At 42.8% G+C, this 24000-nt stretch overlaps 2 protein-coding genes across 9 annotated transcripts in view; one reads left to right on the top strand and one right to left on the bottom strand.

Moving 5' to 3' along the window:
- nedd9 (neural precursor cell expressed, developmentally down-regulated 9) overlaps positions 1–19555 on the top strand; it is a 34599-nt gene extending 15044 nt beyond the window's left edge. For 5 of the 6 annotated variants that reach the window (XM_047808029.1, XM_027144399.2, XM_027144398.2 and 2 more), the window contains 6 exons: positions 5857–6243; positions 13464–13562; positions 13650–13781; positions 16579–17607; positions 18162–18251; positions 18621–19555. In XM_047808029.1, the coding sequence (XP_047663985.1) occupies positions 5863–6243; positions 13464–13562; positions 13650–13781; positions 16579–17607; positions 18162–18251; positions 18621–19163 (2274 nt within the window). In that variant the 5' untranslated portion in view covers positions 5857–5862 and the 3' untranslated portion in view covers positions 19164–19555. Of the gene's footprint in view, positions 1–4834; positions 4959–5856; positions 6244–13463; positions 13563–13649; positions 13782–16578; positions 17608–18161; positions 18252–18620 lie in introns of those variants that run through there. The other variant, XM_027144401.2, reaches the window with a different exon arrangement.
- Positions 19556–23233: 3678 nt separating this feature from the next.
- The window catches only part of dync1li1 (dynein, cytoplasmic 1, light intermediate chain 1), a 10553-nt gene continuing 9786 nt past the window's right edge, over positions 23234–24000 (bottom strand). For all 3 annotated transcript variants that reach the window (XM_027144410.2, XM_027144411.2, XM_047808030.1), the window contains one exon: positions 23234–24000. This exon is cut by the window's right edge and continues 454 nt beyond it. The gene's annotated coding sequence lies outside the window, so the exon portion shown is untranslated.

Raw genomic sequence — 24000 nt, 5'->3', positions numbered from 1 at the left:
GTCTCTCTCTCTTTCTCTCTCTCTCTCTCTCTCTCTCTCTCTATCTCTGTATATATATATACAGAGAGAGAGAGAGAGAGAGAGAGAGAGAGAGAGAGAGAGAGAGAGAGAGAGAGAGAGAGGAAGGCAAATGTTGTTCTGAAAGCAAAGGAGTACAGTGGGTGGGGGTTGTGGAAAGAAAAAGAATAAATGGAAACTGAGAGGAAGGGACTTGGTAAATAGTGTGTGTGTGGGGGGGGGTACTGAAACTTGCTGCTGTGGAGATAAGTGATTGGATGTATTTAATAATGTCCACATCCTTTTATTTGTGAAGGTTTTATATTGGGGTAGAACCTTGTCTCGAAAAGAAGAGTCTTACCTCATTGTGTGTGTGTGTGTGTGTGTGTGTGTGTGTGTGTGTGTGTGTGTGTGTGTGTGTGTGTGGTGTGTGTGTGTGTCACACTGGGCATAAAGAGCACTTCTCTCCAGGCATTCTACATTCTCCATGGTGAGAACAACAGCTATTCAGAGAGCTGGTTTCACCCAGTGATCTCCCTCACTGGTCCCTTACATTCACACACACACACACACACACACACACACACACACTCACACACACACACACACACACACACACACACACACACACACACACACACACACACACACACACACACACTCTCTCATTTTATACAACTGAGCAATTGAGGGTTAAGGGCCCAGCAGTGGCAGTTGGTGGACCCGGGATTCAAACTTATAACCTTTTCAGTGGTCCAACACTTTCCGCTAGGCTATCACGGCCTACTTGTAGTAAGGCTCAGAGAGGTATAGTGTGTTAGAATTAGGTACATTGAGGTACAGTGTGTTACAGTGTGGTAAAGTGTGTTATAATGAGGTACACTGTGGTATATTGTGGTACAGTGAGGTACAATGTCGTATATTGGGGTACAGTGTGGTACAATATGGTATATTGGGGTACAGTGAGGTATATTGTGGTACAGTGAGGTACAATGTGGTATATTGGGGTACAGTGAGGTATATTGTGGTACAGTGAGGTATATTTTGGTACAGTGAAGTACAATGTGTTACAGTGTGGTACAGTGTGTTACAGTGAGGTACAGTGTGGTACAGTAAGGTACAGTGTGGTACAGTGTGTTACAGTGAGGTACAGTGTGGTACAGTAAGGTACAGTGTGGTACAGTGTGTTACAGTAAGGTACAGTGTGGTACAGTGAGGTACAGTAAGGTACAGTGTGGTACAGTAAGGTACAGTGTGGTACAGTGAGGTACAGTGTGTTAGTGTGTTACAGTAAGGTACAGTGTGGTACAGTGAGGTACAGTAAGGTACAGTGTGGTACAGTGTGTTACAGTAAGGTACAGTGTGGTACAGTGTGTTACAGTGAGGTACAGTGTTACAGTGTGGTACAGTAAGGTACAGTGTGGTACAGTGAGGTACAGTGTGTTACAGTAAGGTACAGTGTGGTACAGTGAGGTACAGTAAGGTACAGTGTGGTACAGTAAGGTACAGTGTGGTACAGTGAGGTACAGTGTGTTACAGTGTGTTACAGTAAGGTACAGTGTGGTACAGTGAGGTACAGTAAGGTACAGTGTGGTACAGTGTGTTACAGTAAGGTACAGTGTGGTACAGTGTGTTACAGTGAGGTACAGTGTGGTACAGTGTTACAGTGTGGTACAGTGTGGTACAGTAAGGTACAGTGTGGTACAGTGAGATACAGTAAGGTACAGTGCGGTACAGTGATGTATACTGAGGTACAGTGAGGTATAGTGTGTTACAGTGAGGTACAGTGTGGTACAGTGAGGTACAGTGATGTATAGTGAGGTACAGTGAGGTATAGTGTGTTACAGTGAGGTACAGTAAGGTACAGTGTGGTACAGTGAGGTACAGTGTGGTACAGTAAGGTACAGTGTGGTACAGTGAGGTACAGTGATGTATAGTGAGGTACAGTGATGTATAGTGAGGTACAGTGTGGTACAGTGATGTATAGTGAGGTACAGTGATGTATAGTGAGGTACAGTGTGGTACAGTGATGTATAGTGAGGTACAGTGAGGTACAGTGATGTATAGTGAGGTATAGTGAGGTACAGTGATGTATAGTGAGGTACAGTGGTACAGTGATATATAGTGAGGTACAGTGATGTATAGTGAGGTACAGTGATGTATAGTGAGGTACAGTGAGGTACAGTGATGTATAGTGAGGTACAGTGAGGTACAGTGATGTATAGTGAGGTACAGTGATGTATAGTGAGGTACAGTGAGGTACAGTGATGTATAGTGAGGTACAGTGTGGTACAGTGATGTATAGTGAGGTACAGTGTGGTACAGTGAGTTACAGTGATGTATAGTGAAGTACAGTGAGGTATAGTGTGTTACAGTGAGGTACAGTAAGGTACAGTGTGTTACAGTGTGGTACAGTGTGTTACAGTAAGGTACAGTGTGTTACAGTGTGTTACAGTAAGGTACAGTGTGGTATAGTGTGTTACAGTGTGTTACAGTAAGGTACAGTGTGTTACAGTAGGGTACAGTGTGTTACAGTAAGGTACAGTGAGGTACAGTGTGGTACAGTAAGGTACAGTGTGGTACAGTGTGTTACAGTAAGGTACAGTGTGGTACAGTGTTACAGTGTGGTACAGTGAGGTATAGTGTGGTACAGTGTGGTACAGTAAGGTACAGTGTGGTACAGTAAGGTACAGTGTGGTACAGTGATGTATAGTGAGGTACAGTGTGGTACAGTAAGGTACAGTGTGGTACAGTAAGGTACAGTGTGGTACAGTGATGTATAGTGAGGTACAGTGAGGTATAGTGTGTTACAGTGAGGTACAGTGAGGTACAGTGATGTATAGTGAGGTACAGTGAGGTATAGTGTGTTACAGTGAGGTACAGTAAGGTACAGTGTGGTACAGTGAGGTACAGTGTGGTACAGTGAGGTACAGTGATGTATAGTGAGGTACAGTGATGTATAGTGAGGTACAGTGTGGTACAGTGATGTATAGTGAGGTACAGTGATGTATAGTGAGGTACAGTGAGGTACAGTGATGTATAGTGAGGTACAGTGTGGTACAGTGATATATAGTGAGGTACAGTGATGTATAGTGATGTACAGTGAGGTACAGTGATGTATAGTGAGGTACAGTGATATATAGTGAGGTACAGTGAGGTACAGTGATGTATAGTGAGGTACACTGATGTATAGTGAGGTACAGTGTGGTACAGTGATGTATAGTGAGGTACAGTGATGTATAGTGAGGTACAGTGAGGTACAGTGATGTATAGTGAGGTACAGTGATGTATAGTGAGGTACAGTGAGGTACAGTGATGTATAGTGAGGTACAGTGTGGTACAGTGTGGTACAGTGAGGTACAGTGATGTATAGTGAGGTACAGTGAGGTATAGTGTGTTACAGTGAGGTACAGTGTGGTACAGTGATGTATAGTGAGGTACAGTGTGGTACAGTGATGTATAGTGAGGTACAGTGATGTATAGTGAGGTACAGTGAGGTACAGTGATGTATAGTGAGGTACAGTGATGTATAGTGAGGTACAGTGATGTATAGTGAGGTACAGTGTGGTACAGTGATGTATAGTGAGGTACAGTGAGGTACAGTGAGGTATAGTGTGTTACAGTGAGGTACAGTGATGTATAGTGAGGTACAGTGTGGTACAGTGATGTATAGTGAGGTACAGTGTGGTACAGTGTGGTACAGTGATGTATAGTGAGGTATAGTGTGTTACAGTGAGGTACAGTGTGGTACAGTGATGTATAGTGAGGTACAGTGATGTATAGTGATGTATAGTGAGGTACAGTGAGGTATAGTGAGGTATAGTGAGGTACAGTGAGGTACAGTGTGGTACAGTGTGGTACAGTGATGTATAGTGAGGTACAGTGAGGTACAGTGATGTATAGTGAGGTACAGTGAGGTATAGTGAGGTACAGTGAGGTACAGTGATGTATAGTGAGGTACAGTGAGGTACAGTGATGTATAGTGAGGTACAGTGAGGTATAGTGAGGTACAGTGAGGTATAGTGAGGTATAGTGAGGGCAGAGTTTGCTCTGAAATCATGATCTTTTTTATGATTCTTTTTTTTCAGCTGTTCTACAGAAGCAGTACGATACCTGGTTAGACTTACCTCTGTATTTTCCGCCTGAGAGAGTGCAGGCTTTTACAAGTGGAATCTGATTATTTTTCTCTTGTAGGCTTGGTTCTGTTGTGATCATTTCACAGCTGCATGCAGAGATGGAGATGGTGAAAGGACTGACTTTAATCTGCACAAGTCACACAACTCTGTGTGCTGCAGATGTTTCTCCATCACTGCTCAGCTTTCTAAACCGTGTGTATGGTGTTTATGCCACATGAGAGCAGGATGTTTAGATAATTCTTTTTAAAGGACACATCTCAATATTTATACTAGCCCTAACTTTCTGGTTTGCCAAATGACTGTTGAGTTCACATGATAGCAAGGATGGCATTTTAACACGTACAACACAGATAGCATCCATCTTAGATCACACTAACTAAAAGCATACAGCTGAGCAGCTGGCTGCAATGTGTGTCTCTACAGGATGTTCATTAAGAACTGACACTCAACTGTAATCTGCTGCCCAGGTTCTGTTCCCCTGCAGCCCAGAGACAAGAGATGACTCTCTGTGATCTTGTTGAATACCAAGTAAGAAAAAAAGGCATGGGCAAAAGGGTGTTGTTGTTTTTTTTAAAAAGAGAAGAGATAGAAGATATTCTGTTCCACCTCTCTGTGATTTCATCCTTCATTTGATGAGTGTGTTCCTGGTTCTGATGTTTAATCATCTGCTTCACTGGAAGACTTTTTTATTTTGTTTTCAGGAAATGAGATCTCTCCATCTGCCCTGTGTCATGCTGGTCATACGACACGCATAATCATTTTGAAACTTTGTGGTGGAGGCCTCAGCGTCAGCAGGCAGGGCCTCGCAGCTTATCTTCTAAAAATGTGAGCTCTGAGAGTACTGTGGTCGAGTCCCGTGGACTCCTCAATCTGTCTCATATGTGAAGATCGTAAGCAGACATCTCAGTGTAGATCAGACGCTTCTTTCACTCTTCTCTAGCAGCTTCTTAAAAAAGATTTGTATGCTGTAATAAAGAAGCTGGATAGTGAACTGTGTGTGCATTACATTTAATAATAGAGTTTAAGAAGTGTACAGCCTAAGGCCTCAATTTGTTTTGAGAGGTCTAAGTTCTTGTATTCATATATGAATTGTAATGCAAGCGAGCGGTTACTGTCTGCGTTTACTTTGTCTAGCTGTGTGAGACACACTGACATTAATGCTGCTATTGGTTGGTGTTGACCTTCAGGGTCACGCTGAAACTCCCAGACGTCTTTCTGAGCAAGTGATTGTTATGCAAAGTGCTTGTGTGAGACCATGACAACAGGCATGACACATTAGCACATATCTGACGTTAGATAACGAAGGCTGGGCAAAGAGGTTCACACGTTTCACAATACAAGCCTTCACTCCAAGAGTTTCATCTGAAATTCCATCTGTGAAGATAGGCTTTGTTTTTTAGGTCAGTTATGGACAAATAAATATGTTGGTTTTTAAATATGTATGCAGTTGCACAGATGAAGTTCATTAATCAGTGCTTGTTATTTCTCTCATTAAATCAAGACTTTGTGAAGCTAATTGTCCCATTTTAAAGTACTGTGTGACATTAGAGACTAGGTCTATTGAATACTAACTGCTATGGATTTATAGCATGTGACTCCTAAAGCTGTGAGGAACTTATATGGACTGGAGACTTTTAATGTTCAGAATTTGTACATATAACGTAATAAGGAAGTAAATGCAGATTAGATATAAATTCCCTTCCACTTGTTCTTACCCCTGCAGAACCAGATGGCGAAGGCACTGTACGACAACATGCCTGAGTCTCCAGAGGAGCTGGCGTTTCGCAAAGGTGACATCCTGACAGTGATTGAGCAGAACACGGGCGGTCTGGAAGGCTGGTGGCTCTGCTCGCTGCACGGGCGCCAGGGCATCGCTCCAGGAAATCGCCTCAAGCTCCTCATTACGCCCACCTCCGAGGGCAATATGGCATCCACTCCCTCAGTGTCACCAAACCTGGCCCATCAGCAGCAGAGCCCCAGAACCCCCCAGGGAATGTACCAGCCCACCCAGGGGTGCCAAACCCAGGGCATCTATCAAGTACCCCCCAGCCAGGATGTGTACCAGGTCCCACAGAGGAGCACACTGGCAGCTGACGGAATGTCATGCAAGGTAAGAGCGATTTCTCTGAGCATTGGAGCACAAACACCACAGAAATCATAATCAAGTCAAATGTGCAAAAGGAGATTCAAAAGAATACATGAAGAAAAAAGCTCTCTGTTTTAGCCCAGAAGTTACGATGAGACTGAAGCTGCAGTAAAGCTTGTGTGGTGCCGCTGTCCCTGCACTGTATTTACACCATCCTATAATGGGATTAAATCTTACTCCATATCCATCTGAAGCTGAGAGAATCCACCTGGGTGTGTCCTGCACTGCAACAGGCATACACTTGTTATGTTTAGCTCTTATTGTCATTTCAGCTTTACTTTCTAGTTGAAGTTTAGTTTGCCTTACGCTCAGAACAGTCTGTTAGAAAACACACAGAAAGTCAACAAAAGTTTCTTTATATGTTCAGCTTTCACCAAACAGTGACTTTATTATTGCAGGATTCACAGAGTCTCCTTAATAAAGTCAGACAGCTCTCCCCCTTCACCGTCCTCACACACCGTATTCACACACACCGTATTCACACACACCGTATTCACACACACCGTATTCACACACACCGTATTCACACACACACTGTATTCACACACACACCGTATTCACACACACCGTATTCACACACACACCGTATTCACACACACACCGTATTCACACACACACTGTATTCACACACACCGTATTCACACACACACCGTATTCACACACACACCATATTCACACACACACCGTATTCACACACATCGTATTCACACACAAACCGTATTCACACACACCGTATTCACACACACACACTGTATTCACACACACCATATTCACACACACACCGTATTCACACACACACCATATTCACACACACACCGTATTCACACACATCGTATTCACACACAAACCGTATTCACACACACACACTGTATTCACACACACCGTATTCACACACACACCGTATTCACACACACACACTGTATTCACACACACCGTATTCACACACACACTGTATTCACACACACCGTATTCACACACACACCGTATTCACACACACACACCGTATTCACACACACTGTATTCACACACACCGTATTCACACACACACTGTATTCACACACACACCGTATTCACACACACACACCGTATTCACACACACACACCGTATTCACACACACACTGTATTCACACACACACTGTATTCACACACACACCGTATTCACACACACACTGTATTCACACACACACTGTATTCACACACACACACTGTATTCACACACACACACTGTATTCACACACACACACTGTATTTACACACACACACCGTATTCACACACACACACACTGTATTCACACACACACTGTATTCACACACACCGTATTCACACACACACCGTATTCACACACACACTGTATTCACACACACCGTATTCACACACACACTGTATTCACACACACCATATTCACACACACACCGTATTCACACACACACCATATTCACACACACACCGTATTCACACACATCGTATTCACACACACACACCGTATTCACACACACCGTATTCACACACACACTGTATTCACACACACCGTATTCACACACACCGTATTCACACACACACCGTATTCACACACACACCGTATTCACACACACACTGTATTCACACACACCGTATTCACACACACACACTGTATTCACACACACCATATTCACACACACACCGTATTCACACACACACCATATTCACACACACACCGTATTCACACACATCGTATTCACACACAAACCGTATTCACACACACCGTATTCACACACACACTGTATTCACACACACCGTATTCACACACACACCGTATTCACACACACACACACTGTATTCACACACACCGTATTCACACACACACCGTATTCACACACACACACTGTATTCACACACACCGTATTCACACACACACCGTATTCACACACACACACTGTATTCACACACACCGTATTCACACACACACTGTATTCACACACACCGTATTCACACACACACCGTATTCACACACACACACCGTATTCACACACACTGTATTCACACACACCGTATTCACACACACACTGTATTCACACACACACCGTATTCACACACACACACCGTATTCACACACACACACCGTATTCACACACACACTGTATTCACACACACACTGTATTCACACACACACCGTATTCACACACACACTGTATTCACACACACACTGTATTCACACACACACACTGTATTCACACACACACACTGTATTCACACACACACACTGTATTTACACACACACACCGTATTCACACACACACACACTGTATTCACACACACACTGTATTCACACACACCGTATTCACACACACACCGTATTCACACACACACTGTATTCACACACACCGTATTCACACACACACTGTATTCACACACACCATATTCACACACACACCGTATTCACACACACACCATATTCACACACACACCGTATTCACACACATCGTATTCACACACACACACCGTATTCACACACACCGTATTCACACACACACTGTATTCACACACACCGTATTCACACACACACTGTATTCACACACACACACTGTATTCACACACACTGTATTCACACACACACACTGTATTCACACACACCGTATTCACACACACACACTGTATTCACACACACCGTATTCACACACACACACACCGTATTCACACACACACACTGTATTCACACACACCGTATTCACACACACACACACCGTATTCACACACACACACACCGTATTCACACACACACACCGTATTCACACACACACACACACCGTATTCACACACACACACACCGTATTCACACACACACACTGTATTCACACACACACACTGTATTCACACACACACACTGTATTCACACACACACACTGTATTCACACACACACACACTGTATTCACACACACACACTGTATTCACACACACACACTGTATTCACACATTGCCTGACGCTGGTAATGATTGGAGGTTGTGAGGAGGCAGAAGACCCCATGCTAGGGAACAGGTCATGTCTCATGCTATGATTTTTGCTCTACTCTGTAGTTAAATGTTCTTGTGAAACTACCACCTTATTCTTGTGGATTTTGGACAACATTGTGCTTGGTTTTCTCCACAGCTCTGTTCACAGATTGCTATTTCTACTTCATTTGGTGGTTCAGCAGCCACTAAAGGGGAGCTCTTATTTACTGTCTTCCACTTAGACTGCAGTTTAGCAGCCATTGCATACATGAGGTCAGAGGGTGTGTCTGCACTGAAAAGAGTGCTGTGTTTGAGATGTCTGTCACGCTGAAGGTCATGTAGTACGTAGGTGTGGGTTTGAGAAAGGTGCAGCTGAAATAAAGCTCTCCTGATCATTCTACCTGCTCCCTCTCAGGCTCTGAGGACTTCAAACCATGCTTTAGATCCAAAGTTATGTGTAAAACAGAGTTAGAGAATCAGATATTATTATCAGATATCTCATATTCATCTTCCTCATTACCAGAGTTTGTTTTTCATTATAAATAAAAAAAAGAAACTATTTTCACACCAGATTAATCTGAATAACTGTCCCATCCTTCTCCTACCCCATTAGTGACACAGCAGGTCCATAATCAGTGAGCACCGTATTCATGGAGTCGCAAATAAATGCTGCGTCTCCTTCAGTGCTCTTAATTTAGCACGTTTTCTGACTGAGACATCTGCATTCTCTGAAGATTCAGTCCTTAATTGCCAACATTAATTTGACTGCCATATTAATAGACCTGATCTGTCCCAGCTGTTCTTTAAGTGGAGCAGGTCCAAGGCTGAGGCTAGAGCAACACATCACACCAAGAATATCAGAAAAAGCCACTTTATATTTAATAATCCTTTATTCTATAACATGATACAGATATATGTTTCAGATTATTATTATTATTTATCTTTTACAGAGGACTGCGTTCTCCTTATGTTATATGATGAGTATGTACAGTGGCTTGAGCAGAGTGTTTTATCATGACCAAGTGGAGTGAATGTAGATTAGAGTAAATGTAGAAGCACCACTTCCTGAATCAGCTTCCTGCCCTAGAACCACACAGAGCCATGGTGTGTTAGGTTCAGTAGTAATCCTGTACTCCCACCTCTGATGAGGTCAATCTGAGCACAGGGTACAGTAACGTTACTGTATAATGATGAATGAACATTCTTTGAATGCTGATCAGATCAAGCTATAAAGAGATTTATGGCAATTTCATATTTTATGTCAATTTAAATCTCTACAAAGTCACCACTGATCCACATTATGATCCTCCTTGTGTTAATAAATCATGCTAATGCATTTACACCAAGGGTGTCAAACTCAAATTTGGCCCACGGTGTAATTATATTTGTCCCGTGAGATCATATCAGATGTACATTACAGCTGACTAGCCGCATGCTCTGCTAACACTACATATCCCAGAATGCCTTGCCACTGTCTTGACGCGTAGTCACGAACACCAAGCGCCCCTCATTCTCTGTTGTCGGTCGTTAACAACCCTGTTACAGTCACATGGGGCAAGTTAATTCACCCTCCACAAAAATGTCCAAAGGACAGATGGACAATAGGAGCTTACAGGACAGGAGGGAGACAGATTATCTGTTCACGTATATAAAGGACAGAGCTGTTTGTGTTGTGTGCTAACGGTGCTAACGTGTCTGTAACGACAGTATAGAACATAAGGAGACACTATGACACGAAGCATTATGAGACGTATAAACTGAGTTTGAATATGTTTTCTTTATGCACTTTTTCTACTCCAAGGCAGGAACTGTTAATAGTCGAAAAGTTTTTTCATTAAATGAAATGATTATTTTTGGTTGTTTTGTTGTTGATTTTGAAAAAGATCCACTTCAAAAAGGAAGTTAAAATGATAGTGAGAGACTTCATTTATTTTATTTATTTAATTATGTGTTTGTAATAACGAGCTCTGGTTGTTCCAAATCCTGTGTTTAAGTAAAACTAAAGTTTGTTTCCATGTGAGAAAGTTGAACATTACAGATCAGTTGTAGTTAATTTTACATTAAATATTCAGTTTGGCTCTGACTTTATCTCAGTCTTATATTTTGGCCCACTGTGAGTTTGAGTTTGACACCCTGGTCTAGGGCATTTCATTGTTTCTACCCTGTCGTCTATCCTCTCTCTGTTCCTGGGGCACAGGCCCCTGAGTGGGAGGGAAAGTTTACTCAGTCCTCCGTAACCACAGCGGGGCAGCAGTCAGCCTGCTCAGTATTTACACACCCTGATGACTAGCAGCTTCAAATAGCACAGAGGTGCTAAGAGAGGGCAAACAGAGGAAAAGTTCAGGGTGTGTGTGACCAAGCCTCTGAAAATGTTCATAGCAACAAGCACAACACTGTGTTCAGAGTCCAGGCATCCATTCCTCCCCCCCCCCCCCCATCTATTCCTTAACCCACTCCATTCATTCATCCATCCAATCAATTGATTTCAGTTTATGGAGCATGTTTGCTGATTTGAGGATGGATGATTGTTGTTTCGTGATTATTTGGTTTATGTTTTTATTCAGTTTGTTTCCAGTTTCCTGATTTTATTGTGTTTGGTTCAGTGTCTGAGGTAAAGCGGATTTAAGAGAACATGATAAAGGCACCAGGTCCTCTGAGTCTGTGTGTGTGTGTGTGTGTGTGTGTGTGTGTGTGTGTGTGTGTGTGTGTTTGCTAAGTCTGAAGCTATGTGTACGTGTGTGTGTTCGTGTGTGTGAGAGAGAGGGAGAGTCTGTGTTCGTGTGTGTGAGGGAGAGAGATTGTCTGTGTGCGTGCGTGTGTACATGTATATGTGTGTGCGTGTGTGTGTGTACATGTATATGTGTGTGTGCGTGTGTGTGCGCGCGCGTGTGTACATGTATATGTGTGTGTGTGTGTGTGCGCGCGCGTGTGTACATGTATATGTGTGTGTGTGCGCGCGTGTGTACATGTATATGTGTGTATGCGTGTGTACATGTATATGTGTGTGTGTGTGTGCGCACGCGTGTGTACATGTATGTGTGTGTGTGTGTGCGTGCGTGTGTACATGTATATGTGTGTGTGTGTGTATGTGTGTGCGTGCGTACATGTATATGTGTATGTGTGCGTGCGTATGTACATGTATGTGTGTGTGTGTGTGCGTGCGTATGTACATGTATATGTGTGTGTGCGTGTGTACATGTATATGTGTGTGTGCGTGTGTACATGTATATGTGTGTGTGCGTGTGTACATGTATATGTGTGTGTGCGTGTGTGTGCGTGCGTATGTACATGTATATGTGTGTGTGCGTGCGTGTGTACATGTGTATATGTGTGTGTGTGTGTGTGTGTGTGTGTGCGTGCGTGTGTACATGTATATGTGTGTGTGTGCGCGCGTGTGTACATGTATATGTGTGTATGCGTGTGTGTGTGCGCATGTGAGTATTGTTCAGACTCTGTAACAGTGCTGTGAACCTGCTTCGTCAGTCATACATGTGCTTCAGATTTGTGTTCCAGGAGGTTATAGTGCTGTGTGACAGACTCAGTCCATGCATTTCTCTGTCATGAAGGAATCTGGGACACCAGACATTCTACAAATTAACAATTTACACTTCCATCAGGATGATGGTGTTAATTTCCCAGGGCCAGGAGCACTAATCACTTCTGTATGTTTTATTATAGTAAACATTTTTCTGTTTTTAATATTTTGTTGTATATATTGTTGCTTGTCCAAAGTCAATTATATTTTGTTTGTTAAAAAGACAGTTACATTTAGGATTAGCATCAAACTCTCATCATATTAGCATCACCCTCTCATCAGATTAGCATCACCCTCTCATCAGATTAGCATCACCCTCCTCAGATTAGCATCACCCTCTCATCAGATTAGCATCACCCTCCTCAGATTAGCATCACCCTCTCATCAGATTAGCATCACCCTCCCCAGATTAGCATCACCCTCCCCAGATTAGCATCACCCTCCCCAGATTAGCATCACCCTCCCCAGATTAGCATCACCCTCCCCAGATTAGCATCACCCTCCCCAGATTAGCATCACCCTCCCCAGATTAGCATCACCCTCCCCAGATTAGCATCACCCTCCCCTCAGATAATCTGAATAATAAGAAGAATAAGGCTGTATTTTTATGTCATCCCAGTGGAGGGTACACTTGTATTTTAATATAAACAGTCATTGTATTTCTCCCTGTGTTGTGAAGGTCATGACCCCAACACGAGTTGGACAGGCATACATTTATAGCCCTGCACCCAGCAACTCTCAGGACCTCTATGATGTTCCGCCCATGAGGACTCAGGGGGTAAGTATGTTTTCACTCTCCCACTGAGCTTCTCTACATTGACCATCCTGAACAAGTCCTGCATCCTGTTTCTGTTTACATTTACAGGTGTATGACATACCAGCAGGCAGAAAGAAAGGGAAGCATGCAAGTCCTCAAACCCAAGGTCTTTATGACATTCCTCCTGCACAGGACACAAGGAATCAGGGAGTGTATGACATCCCACCACCATCACAAGGGGTATGATGTAGTCAGCTGATGTTTGATGGTTTCAAATGGTTTTAAAATCAACTCAGTAAAAAGTATTTAAAGTAAATGGGTTTGCCTTGACACAGTGATTTCTCCAGCATGTTTACTCCCCTCTTTATTTCTGTAACAAGGACGATACTTTCACCTAAATTGCAGAGAAAATGTACCTTTTATTAGTTTCCTTTGGTTGTTAAATGAAAGCCGTGATGTAGTCGGACCCTGTGTGCTACAGGAAGTGACAGAGCTCTTCGGAGTACAGCTCAGCCCAGTACTGCAAGTTTGTTAGCAATAAATTTAGATATGCTGGGAACCTGTTATTTGTGAACCATTTAATGACGGGTTTGTGGAGGTTTGACGCATACCACAAGGCAGATTTTAAGCTTAGAGCTTTAGCTCCTGTTATATCTTGATGGATGTCATCATGATAGGGACATTGACATTAAAACCCTGTGTGTTAAGCTCAGATCGGGTTTTGACACCCTGCTGGATAATGAAGTGAATTTACGACTTCAATGTGCGTCAATTTTTTATTTTAAGAAACAAAACTCCTTAGGACTCAGCTCATTAACACAAGCACATGCTTCCTGCTCTGCTGAAGCTCAGCTGTGTGAGTGCGCTCACTCCCCTTTCCTTCCCCAGCCACTCAATGAAAACTCCGTTAAAGCTTTCTTTTATTATTTAAACTTTTCACAAATTGCAGTTGACCATCACCAATCACTCTGTCCACATAATCCTACTGACTCTTCTGTGCATGGTCTTTAGTACACCTCAAACTTAAATTGTTAGGTGCCTGTAAGTGAACTATTTGGTGACATCCATAAATCGGCAGCGGAGCTGAAGATCTGTCCCCACAGATGTCCTGGCAAACCTTCTCTGCAGTAACCTGCCCTCCCACACAGAGCTGTACAGCACTAAGTGCTCTTCTCACTCCAACACTTTGTCCAGTGCATCAGTCTGCAAAACAAAAGAGAAAATGAAGTCAGGACAATGGAACTGCTAGGCTGGTAAAACGTGTAAAACTCACCTGAGTAAAAGCATGTTAGTATATTGACCAGGTTGCACACTCCCTTTTAGTGACTTCAGTCAGAGGACTGGTGACACCTGAATTAGTCGACTTCAAACCTGTGATAATACACAGAAAATGCCACACCTGCTTTTTGTCTTGGGCAGTCGGTAGGAAATTGCTATCTTATCAATTTGGAGACCTGCTCATGACCCATGATGAAGACCACATACCATACTTCCCCCCATCCAATTGCACACTTCTTTGTGTTTGCTGTGTGTCCCACCTATCTCAGGACAGCCCTCAGATGTGTTACTGGCAGTCAGTACCATAACTTATCTACTATAAGTCATCTAGACAGGCAGAGAATGGAATAGGAGAGGGAAGTGCTATCCTCCTGCCAGAGGCACTGGGTCCACTCTACTGTATATTACCTTCAGGCAGATGAGCACCAAGCTGTTCCTGCACCACATGGAGCACACAGTGTTTAGCCAGAGAACTTTTCAGCACTTTGCTCATCAACTCAAACATAAAAGGGAAAACACAAAAACACACAATTTCTTTGCTCTGGTGCAGATCAGATCCGTGTTGATTAGGTGTGGCACGGTACATGAAAAAAGACCCAAACCGTTCGGTTCGCTTGTCTCGGTTCGGTTCGTGTGAGCGTCGCACGGTTCGCCGCATGCACAATGTAGCCACATGCTCAGTTTCGCCTCAGACAGTTTCACGTGAACATACATATAGACCGTAAACGTTGAGTGAGGAAAGCTGCAGACAAGTCAAGTGGAGATAATGAAGGCTGCCCGGAGTTGGCGGATGCACCCGTGTCGTTCAAATGCGGTGTGTGGGAACATTTTGGATTTCATGTTACTTACGATGACAACAGAAATAAAACAGTAGATAGAACTGCGAGTGTGTGCAAACATTGTGCTAAATGCATTCGATATGCTAATGACAACACTTCTAATATGACAGTTGTGTGAAGATGTTAAACTTATGCTTGGCTTTATGGTTATGGCCTTCGCTATTGTTATAGCCTCATTATATTATTACATTATATTATATTATATATTTATTTTTAAAATATATATTTTTTAAGAGCTACACTGAAGTTGTCAGTTTGATAAATACAAGTTAATTTCAGTCTTTGTGTGTTAAAAAGACACAAGTTCCTGTAGAGATAACAACACGTTCTCCTTTTTTTTGCCAAATAAATGAAAAGCGTGTCATCATCAATGTCTTCTCTCTGTATCAAAATCTCACCTAGCTTGTACTCAGATGGTCCCAATAATGTGTTTAAAGTCAAGTCACATTCAGTAAGTGCATGATTACATTATAAAAATGTTAATACTGTATCCTAAATTGTGCATAATTAAGCTAATAAGCTATATATCAAATGCGAAGGAAATTTCTGGACCGTTGAAGTTTAAAAGAAAAAATAACAACAAGAACCGTACAGAACCGAAAACCGTGATACGAACCCCACTGTAGGTTTTGTGAACCGTGCCACTCCTAATGATGATACAGATTTATTCATTTTCTTCCCTCAGGCACTCAGTGAAAAACACTCCTTTATTTATCATGCAGATTTGTAGACTATGTCAGCTCACACATTCTCCTCACACCCTCTTCCCATTTACACACTTCAACACACACTTTCCTCAACACAAGGATTTGAACAACCAAAAATCTTCACATCCATTTTGTGAGAGATATTTTGTCTATGCCTTTTCTCTGTTGGTTTTTTGTACATTAATAGTGGAAATGTTGTTCTAATCCCTGCAGGTTTATTCCATACCACCTTGTAAAAGTAACTCCAACCAAGATGAGGGGAATTATGACTTTCCGCAGCCTCACAAAAAGAAGCCAGAGGGTGTTTACGATGTCCCACCTATGTCCATGTCCAAATCAACCCACTCAAACTACGACTTTCCTCCAGCTAACTGCAGCAGTGCTAACTATGACATTCCTCCTAGCCAGCTTAATTCTGGAGCATCCCAAGATTTATACGATGTCCCACGTGGGATTCAGCAGCAAACACAGTGCAGGGAACGTGATCGCAACAAGGGGATCTATGATGTCCCGCCCCCTGATTCTCGTTTGCTGGCTGATGTGACTGACGGCATAAACCGCTTGTCATTTTCCAGCACAGGAAGTAGCATGTCCACTTCTTCATCTTCAGCTGGCACGCCAGCAGACGGTCGTCTCATGCTTGACCTAGATTCTGCCTTACAGAAGCTCACCTGCCTGCAGCAGGGCCTGGAGTCCTCGCTCTCCTCTCTACACAGCCTGACCTCCTCACCCAGCTGGAGAAGTCATGGCTTAATGGAACAGTATGCTAATGAAGTGCGGCCCACTATGGAGCGTGTTCGTAGCACTCTTGCTGAATTCCTTGCTTTCGGTAAAGGCACCGCAGCCAATGCATCCACACTATCGGATCCAACACTTCACTCTAAACTGAGAAAGCAGCTGCAGAGGCTGGAGGACTCGCAGCAGATCCTGCAGAAAAGCCTGGAAAACAGTAGCGGGGCACTAATGACCAGTAAGCAGCAGACTAAAAGTGATGAACTGGACCGCTTTGTTATGGTGGCACACACTCTTCCTGATGACGCCAAGCAGTTGGTGTCCATCATAGGGGGCAATGCTGAGATGCTATTCCGCAGGGCACCTATAGAGGGTGTTGTTCACCCTTTTACTTGCAACCCAATAGAAGAGGAAAGCTACAGTGGCCAAACAAAACCATTTCCTGTGGTTCAGAACAGTGAAAAGTGTGTGAAAACCTGGATGGAGGACTATGATTACGTCCATTTGCAGGTAAAATTTAACAGCTGTAAATGTACCCAGATTTACTTATAGAAAGCTTTGCAGAACTCGACCAGTCCAGCAGCAAGAGAAAGCAACACATGTAGTGCGTGAAAATATAACATAATCAAGGCAAACATGTTCAACAGGCATTATGGCTCTATACGTCAGTGTCAGGACTACGGTGCGCTGACTGCTACTGAATCTTTTATCACTTCTTTGTAAGGCAGTGATCAGAAAGAACTTTACTTCCACACGTCCTGACTTTACTTCCACACTTCCTGACTTTACTTCCACACGACCTGACTTTACTTCCACACGTCCTGACTTTACTTGAGGCTGCTGATTAAACTCTAGAGTAAACATACATGGGTGATATTCTTCTAGATTAGAATGTTGTACGTTTAAATAAATGAAATATTGGATTATAAATGGATTTGCTCTTTTAGAAAATGATAAAATGTTTATTTACAAACCTTTTATAAGATCTAGCTTTTTTCAACCTCTCTACTCCAATGCACTGTCATGCAGGTTGAAAATTAACCACGACACCTTTTTTCCCAAAGGGTAAAGAGGAATTTGAGCGTCATCAGAAGGAGCTTTTAGAAAAGGAGAACATTATGAACCAGAGCAAGGTCAAACTGGGACAGGAGCAGGTACATGAGCCTAAAATTCAACTGATCTGAGACTGAATCATCATCCAAGTGATGGTTTATATTGGATAACAGTGACTCAGAGAGAATGGGAGATCTATTTAAAACATCTTTTTTAATTTTAAAGTCAAACTAAATACATCACAGCTGCCTCAAAGGTGTTCAACATCTGGAATAATCTGGCATAATGTTTCCTGTTACATAGATGTAGTGAAATCTGAGTTAAGTTAAGAAATACTACATAATCATTCGAAGGAAAACAGGGGTATCATTATATAGCTTTTGTAAATAAATAAATACTTTGGCTTGCTTTTTATTTGTTTTGTTTTTCTGTACATCACTCTTTATTCCTCCTTTTCTTCTCTCTCATAGCTGAACCAGTTTAAGCAGCTGGAGCAGGAGGCCATTAAACCTGTAGATAATGACATCACACACTTTATCTCACATCAGCACTCCACAGGCTTCTTCTCTCCATCAGATTCCTCCTCCGCAGGTAGTGGAGCTCACTTGTGTGTGCGTGACCAGCAGCTGCTGGCTTTCTACGGCGAGCAGTGTGAGCAGCACTTTGTGACTCTCCTGAATGCCGTGGATGCGTTCTTTAGCAGTGTGGCAGCTGGTCAGCCTCCACGGATCTTCGTGGCTCACGCTAAATTCGTCATCCTCAGTGCTCATAAGCTTGTATTTATTGGAGATACTTTGTCACGGCAGGTCACGATGTCTGATGTGGCCAATCGGGTGATGGACTCTAGCAACATACTATGCGAGCTGCTCAAAACAGTGGTGGGTTCAACCAAAATGGCGGCCTTGCATTACCCCAACACTCCGGTAGTGCAGGAGATGGTGGACCGAGTCAGGGACCTCTCACATCACGCACAGCAGTTTAAAATGCAGCTCTTACAAATGGCTGCTTTGTGAATTGGTGTGTGTGTGTGTGTGTGTGTGTGTGTGTGTGTGTGTGTGTGTGTTCCATGTTAAATAATAAATGATATATATTCTGTATGTATTATGCACATTGACACATGCTGGCTTTGTAAATAGCCCTGTTTCAGTATTCTGTGTAAATATTTGTCTCTATTTTGTTTAGATTTGTTTTATATAAGAAGAATTATATGGATATATATGACTGTAAAATTGCTAAATCAGTAATGCTAACATTATAATTATAATAATGTGCACATTATAAATCTGCTCTCATGACCAGTAGTTTAAAGCTGCACTATCTACTGGAAAAAAAAGGCTCTTGGACATTTCTTGAAACTTGCTGCAGTTTTAACGATGTACAAAAAGTAAAAGACACATTTACAGTACTAGATGACTTCATTTTGTTGTTTTGTTATTATAAAGGATAAATACTTAACAGCACCGAGACACTTGCTAGTATTACCTCTCTCTCTCACACACACACACACACATACGATAGTAAATGGTTGATGATTCTAATCGTAGACATGAATGTTGGTATTTGTTTAGTTTTTGCTGCATTGAGGAATATTAGAGCCTCTGGTGCTATGGAAAGAGTCCTACAGCTGTAATTTGAGCGCAGCCTTAGCCTTTATATTTATAGATGTTTGGATGATGGCCAGGCCAGCAGGAGACACTGGGCATTCTCCAGGGGGAAGTTCAGCCACAACCGCTGACGTGCAACAACATTTTTATCCAGTAAACCAGTTTATTCTGTGTCTTTCTGGCTCTGATACACAGCAGGGCTGCAACTCTGGCCTTTTTTGTGAGCTAAAAGAGGAAGAGATTAAGAGACTAAACAGTACCTGTAGGGTTGCCACCTTCAATACAGAAAAATAAGGGACCCCTTGCCGGAGCGGGGGCCACACCCCTCGGGGCCACACTGACCACAGTCCCGATGGCGTGCCAGTGGCGGTATATCATAACTTAAAACATGTATACATAAAAATATTAAGATCGACACCAATGGACATTATAATAAGACGTCTGCTATTGAAATCAGTGTGAACAGATGCACTCAGTCTCTCACTATCACAACTTAAGTGGTCATATTGAATACACAGCTATGACAATAATAAATATAGCTGCAAGCAGCGATTCCGGGGTCAAGCCGATCAGATGCGCTCAGAACATGTCGCTGATGAACCATACCAAGTTTTGTAGCGATATTGCGTTGCAATCGTAAAATACTGGACTTAAGGTGAAGATCTCGTGGCCACTAGGTGGCGCTGTAACGAATCGTTGCGAAATGTCTGTGTGTGTGTGTGTGTGTGTGTGTGTGTGTGTGTGTGTGTGTGTGTGTGTGTGTGTGTGTGTGTGTGTGTGTGTGTCACTGCGGTGCTGATTCTGATGTGTGTGTGTGTGTGTGTGTGTGTGTGTGTGTCACTGCGGTGCTGATTCTGATATTTGTGTGTGTGTGTGTCACTGCGGTGCTGATTCTGATATGTGTGTGTGTGTGTGTGTGTGTCACTGCGGTGCTGATTCTGATATGTGTGTGTGTGTGTGTGTGTGTGTGTGTGTGTGTGTGTGTGTGTGTGTGTGTGTGTGTGTGTGTGTGTGTGTGTGTGTGTGTGTGTGTGTGTGCCAAGACGCACCCAATTTGTTTTGGACTGGTGTTTAGAGGGTTTGAGCTAGACACACCAAAGTTGCTATAGTAACTTATACGACTGGCCTCTACATGTGTGCCAAATTTCACTTTCCTACGTGCGGTTCTATGGGCTGCCATTGACTTCCTGAGGAAGAAGAACACTAACGATAAGAATGTGTCTACACCCCTTCGGGACCTGACCCCTAAATATACGCCAACAAAGTGTGACTGAGAACACAAAATATAAGCTTTTGGAGGAACTTGTGAGATGTGAACCATATTTTATTAACTTATTATTAAATTAACAGATCCAGATTTTTAGTCACTCTGTCAAAAGAACCGGTGAGGCGGCGTCCCGCCCTCCTCTGACTCTGATTGGCCGATTCACTGCCCGTAAAGCTAAAACAAGCCAATGATGGCAGCGAGTATTACCCCAATCAGGGGCAGAATAGGACGCGTCTCCACACAATGCGGGTGGGGTGATTTGCATGGGATGCTGTATAATGTGGACCTGTAACATACGGGACAAATGGTATTGATTTGATACGGGACGCGTCACTTTGCCTGTAAATACGGGACGATTCCGTATTTCACGGGACGGGTGGCAACCTTAAGTACCTGTCTCTCTGTAATTCCCCTTTTCCACCAGAAAGACCCGGGTGCTGGTTCAGAGCTGGTGCTGGTTCAAAGTTGGTTCCACTGGAGAACCTTCTAAGAACCGGTTTGCCTTTCCATCAGTTAGAGAGCGTCACAGAGCCGAGTGTGACGTCACTGTATACGTGTCACGTTACACAGCAACGTTAGCGCAGCAGCGACAAACACAACAACAACAATGGTGGATGTTACTTTACTGTTAATGCTCATGACTTTGTGAACCTACATTAACACCCAAACGCGGCGAATCCGACGTGTACGTGCGGCTCCGTGTAATCTGTATAAACGGAGGTTGTGATGGAGAAAGTACTTAACGTTATTTTATCATTAACACAGAAAAAAGTTAGCCTTAGCATGTAGCTACCTACTATCATGTGTGCTGATAACTGATCATATTGTAGTAAAGTAAAAGTGTATTAAACATTAGTATACTTAAGGTACGTTATCAAATGCACTAACGGTAGCCCCGCCCACAGCCCCGCCCACAGCCCCTAACACAAGCAGTTCTAAATTAGGCTCCGAACCTGCACTCAAACTGCCTCGGTGGTAAAGGGGCAAATGATTCAATTAATCAAGACCAGATATCGATGTGTTACCTCATTTGGAGGGATAATAATAATAATAATAATAATAATAATAATAATAATAATAATAATAATAATAATAGCCAGGAATCAGTCAAAGACTGGATATGTAATAATGTGTGATGAAGGCTTTAGAGTCACATAAGGAACAGAAACAGGTCTGCTGGAACCTCAGAAGCTGTGCAATGCAAAGCAAGAGCTTCCTGTGTGAACATCAAAGTGGTGACGCGAGAACTTCAACCTTACACAAGTGGTTTATTTGTAGTACAGGATCTTTGATGTGACCTTCTACACATGCTCTTCATCAGGGCCTCAGGATCCCATCAGTTCATAACCAGCTCCTCTGTTCTGGAAGAGAACAGGAGCATTTAGAGGGGAACTACTTCAGCTGTGTATAAGATCCTCATGAGGGACTGTAAGACAGTGCTGCTACATCCCTGTACTCTACCATCTTCATCATGACCACAGGACACAGTGTTTATCACCATCATCACTCTCTCCAGAGTTTATCATCATCATTCTTCTTCATCATCATCATCACCACTACTCTCTCCAGGGTTTTAAAAACATTCATTTTGTTGTGTTGCACTTATTTAGTGTTAATTTGGTTGGAGTCAATACGTTCATAACATAACCTCCTGTGGCCTTGTCTTAACCTGATGATCTCTCAGTTCCTCTGTCTGAAGGATGTCTTAATAATTGCACTGGAAAGTTTAGGCTCGATTCATCCAGAGTGGATTCATGGGCAGTAATTAAGGTCTGAATTTTACAAAGAAGACTGAATGAAAAAGTGGGCGAACAGCGCCACCCCTAGGCCTCAGCAGGTTTCAGCTCCTGAACTATTTTATTTTACACACATCCATCTTATTCAGTGATGTTCTCACGATACTAATTTAATTAAAGAGGGTTCTGACAGATCCATCAGTGTTTGGCTGATGAGATTAAAGTCATATTTAATGTGTCCTGCTCCTCAGCCCCACTTACATGAACACTTCTCAATCAATTTCATCTTTTAATTCAATTAGACTCAAAAGTATTCAGAAACTCAATAATGACATATTTAGAGATCAGGGTTTCAGTGTTCTGGTATTTATAATGTTCTCCTTTGTTAAGTTCTACTCTCGTGTCCGACTCCCCCTAGTGGCTGATCTGATCGCACGCGCGCACGCACACACAGAGTAAGAGACATCAGCTGATCATTCCCAATAAATACAACTTTAATAGAATGCTCACAGAACCTGATCCAGTTAAATGAGACTACATCATGTGAAATTACGAGACCTCATTGTACGGTGGTTGTTTTTTTTCTTCACCACCCAAAAATTTGGACATGAAATGGCTGTACACTGGAACAGGATGGAGTGACGTCTGACCTCACATACCCATCCTCCTCTACCTCTTCATCCTCCTTGTGTTGGAGTGACTTCAGTGATGTTTTCTAGCTGATACTACACACACTCCACCTACAACTACACTACAGACTCATCCTCTCCCCAGCACACAGTCACACATCCAGCTAGTGTACGGAAGCTCCAGAGCCAGTCTAGAGAACATCACTGATCATGCTTACATGGGCAGTAGTGCATATTATACAGAAAAGGAAACGCTGCTCAGAGACAGAAGGGTGAGTTTGGGAAAAGCTCCAGATTGTAAACAGAATCAAATTCAGTGAGTATTGAGGAGCTGTAGTGCTGAAATCATTACTGTGCTCTAAACGAGATCTGGGGCTAATGAGCAGAACAGGCAAACAATTTAGTGTGTGTGAAGTGTGTAGTGTGTGTGTATAACGGCTGACCATGAAACTGCAGTGTGATAACAGAGCATTGTGTACGGTGATGTTCAGAGCAGCAGCTTCCTTTTTCTGTGTACACACAAATCTTAATCTGATCCTTCATCAGAACTCAAAGAACAATAAATATGACATCTAAAGAAGAACTACTTCCTGTTACATCTTCACATTCATTAC

This window comes from Tachysurus fulvidraco, chromosome 24 (genome assembly GCF_022655615.1).
Source record: "Tachysurus fulvidraco isolate hzauxx_2018 chromosome 24, HZAU_PFXX_2.0, whole genome shotgun sequence".
Taxonomy (NCBI): Eukaryota; Metazoa; Chordata; class Actinopteri; order Siluriformes; family Bagridae; genus Tachysurus; species Tachysurus fulvidraco.
Note: the sequence above shows the minus strand (reverse complement) of the source record. Positions and strands in the feature narration are given on the sequence as shown.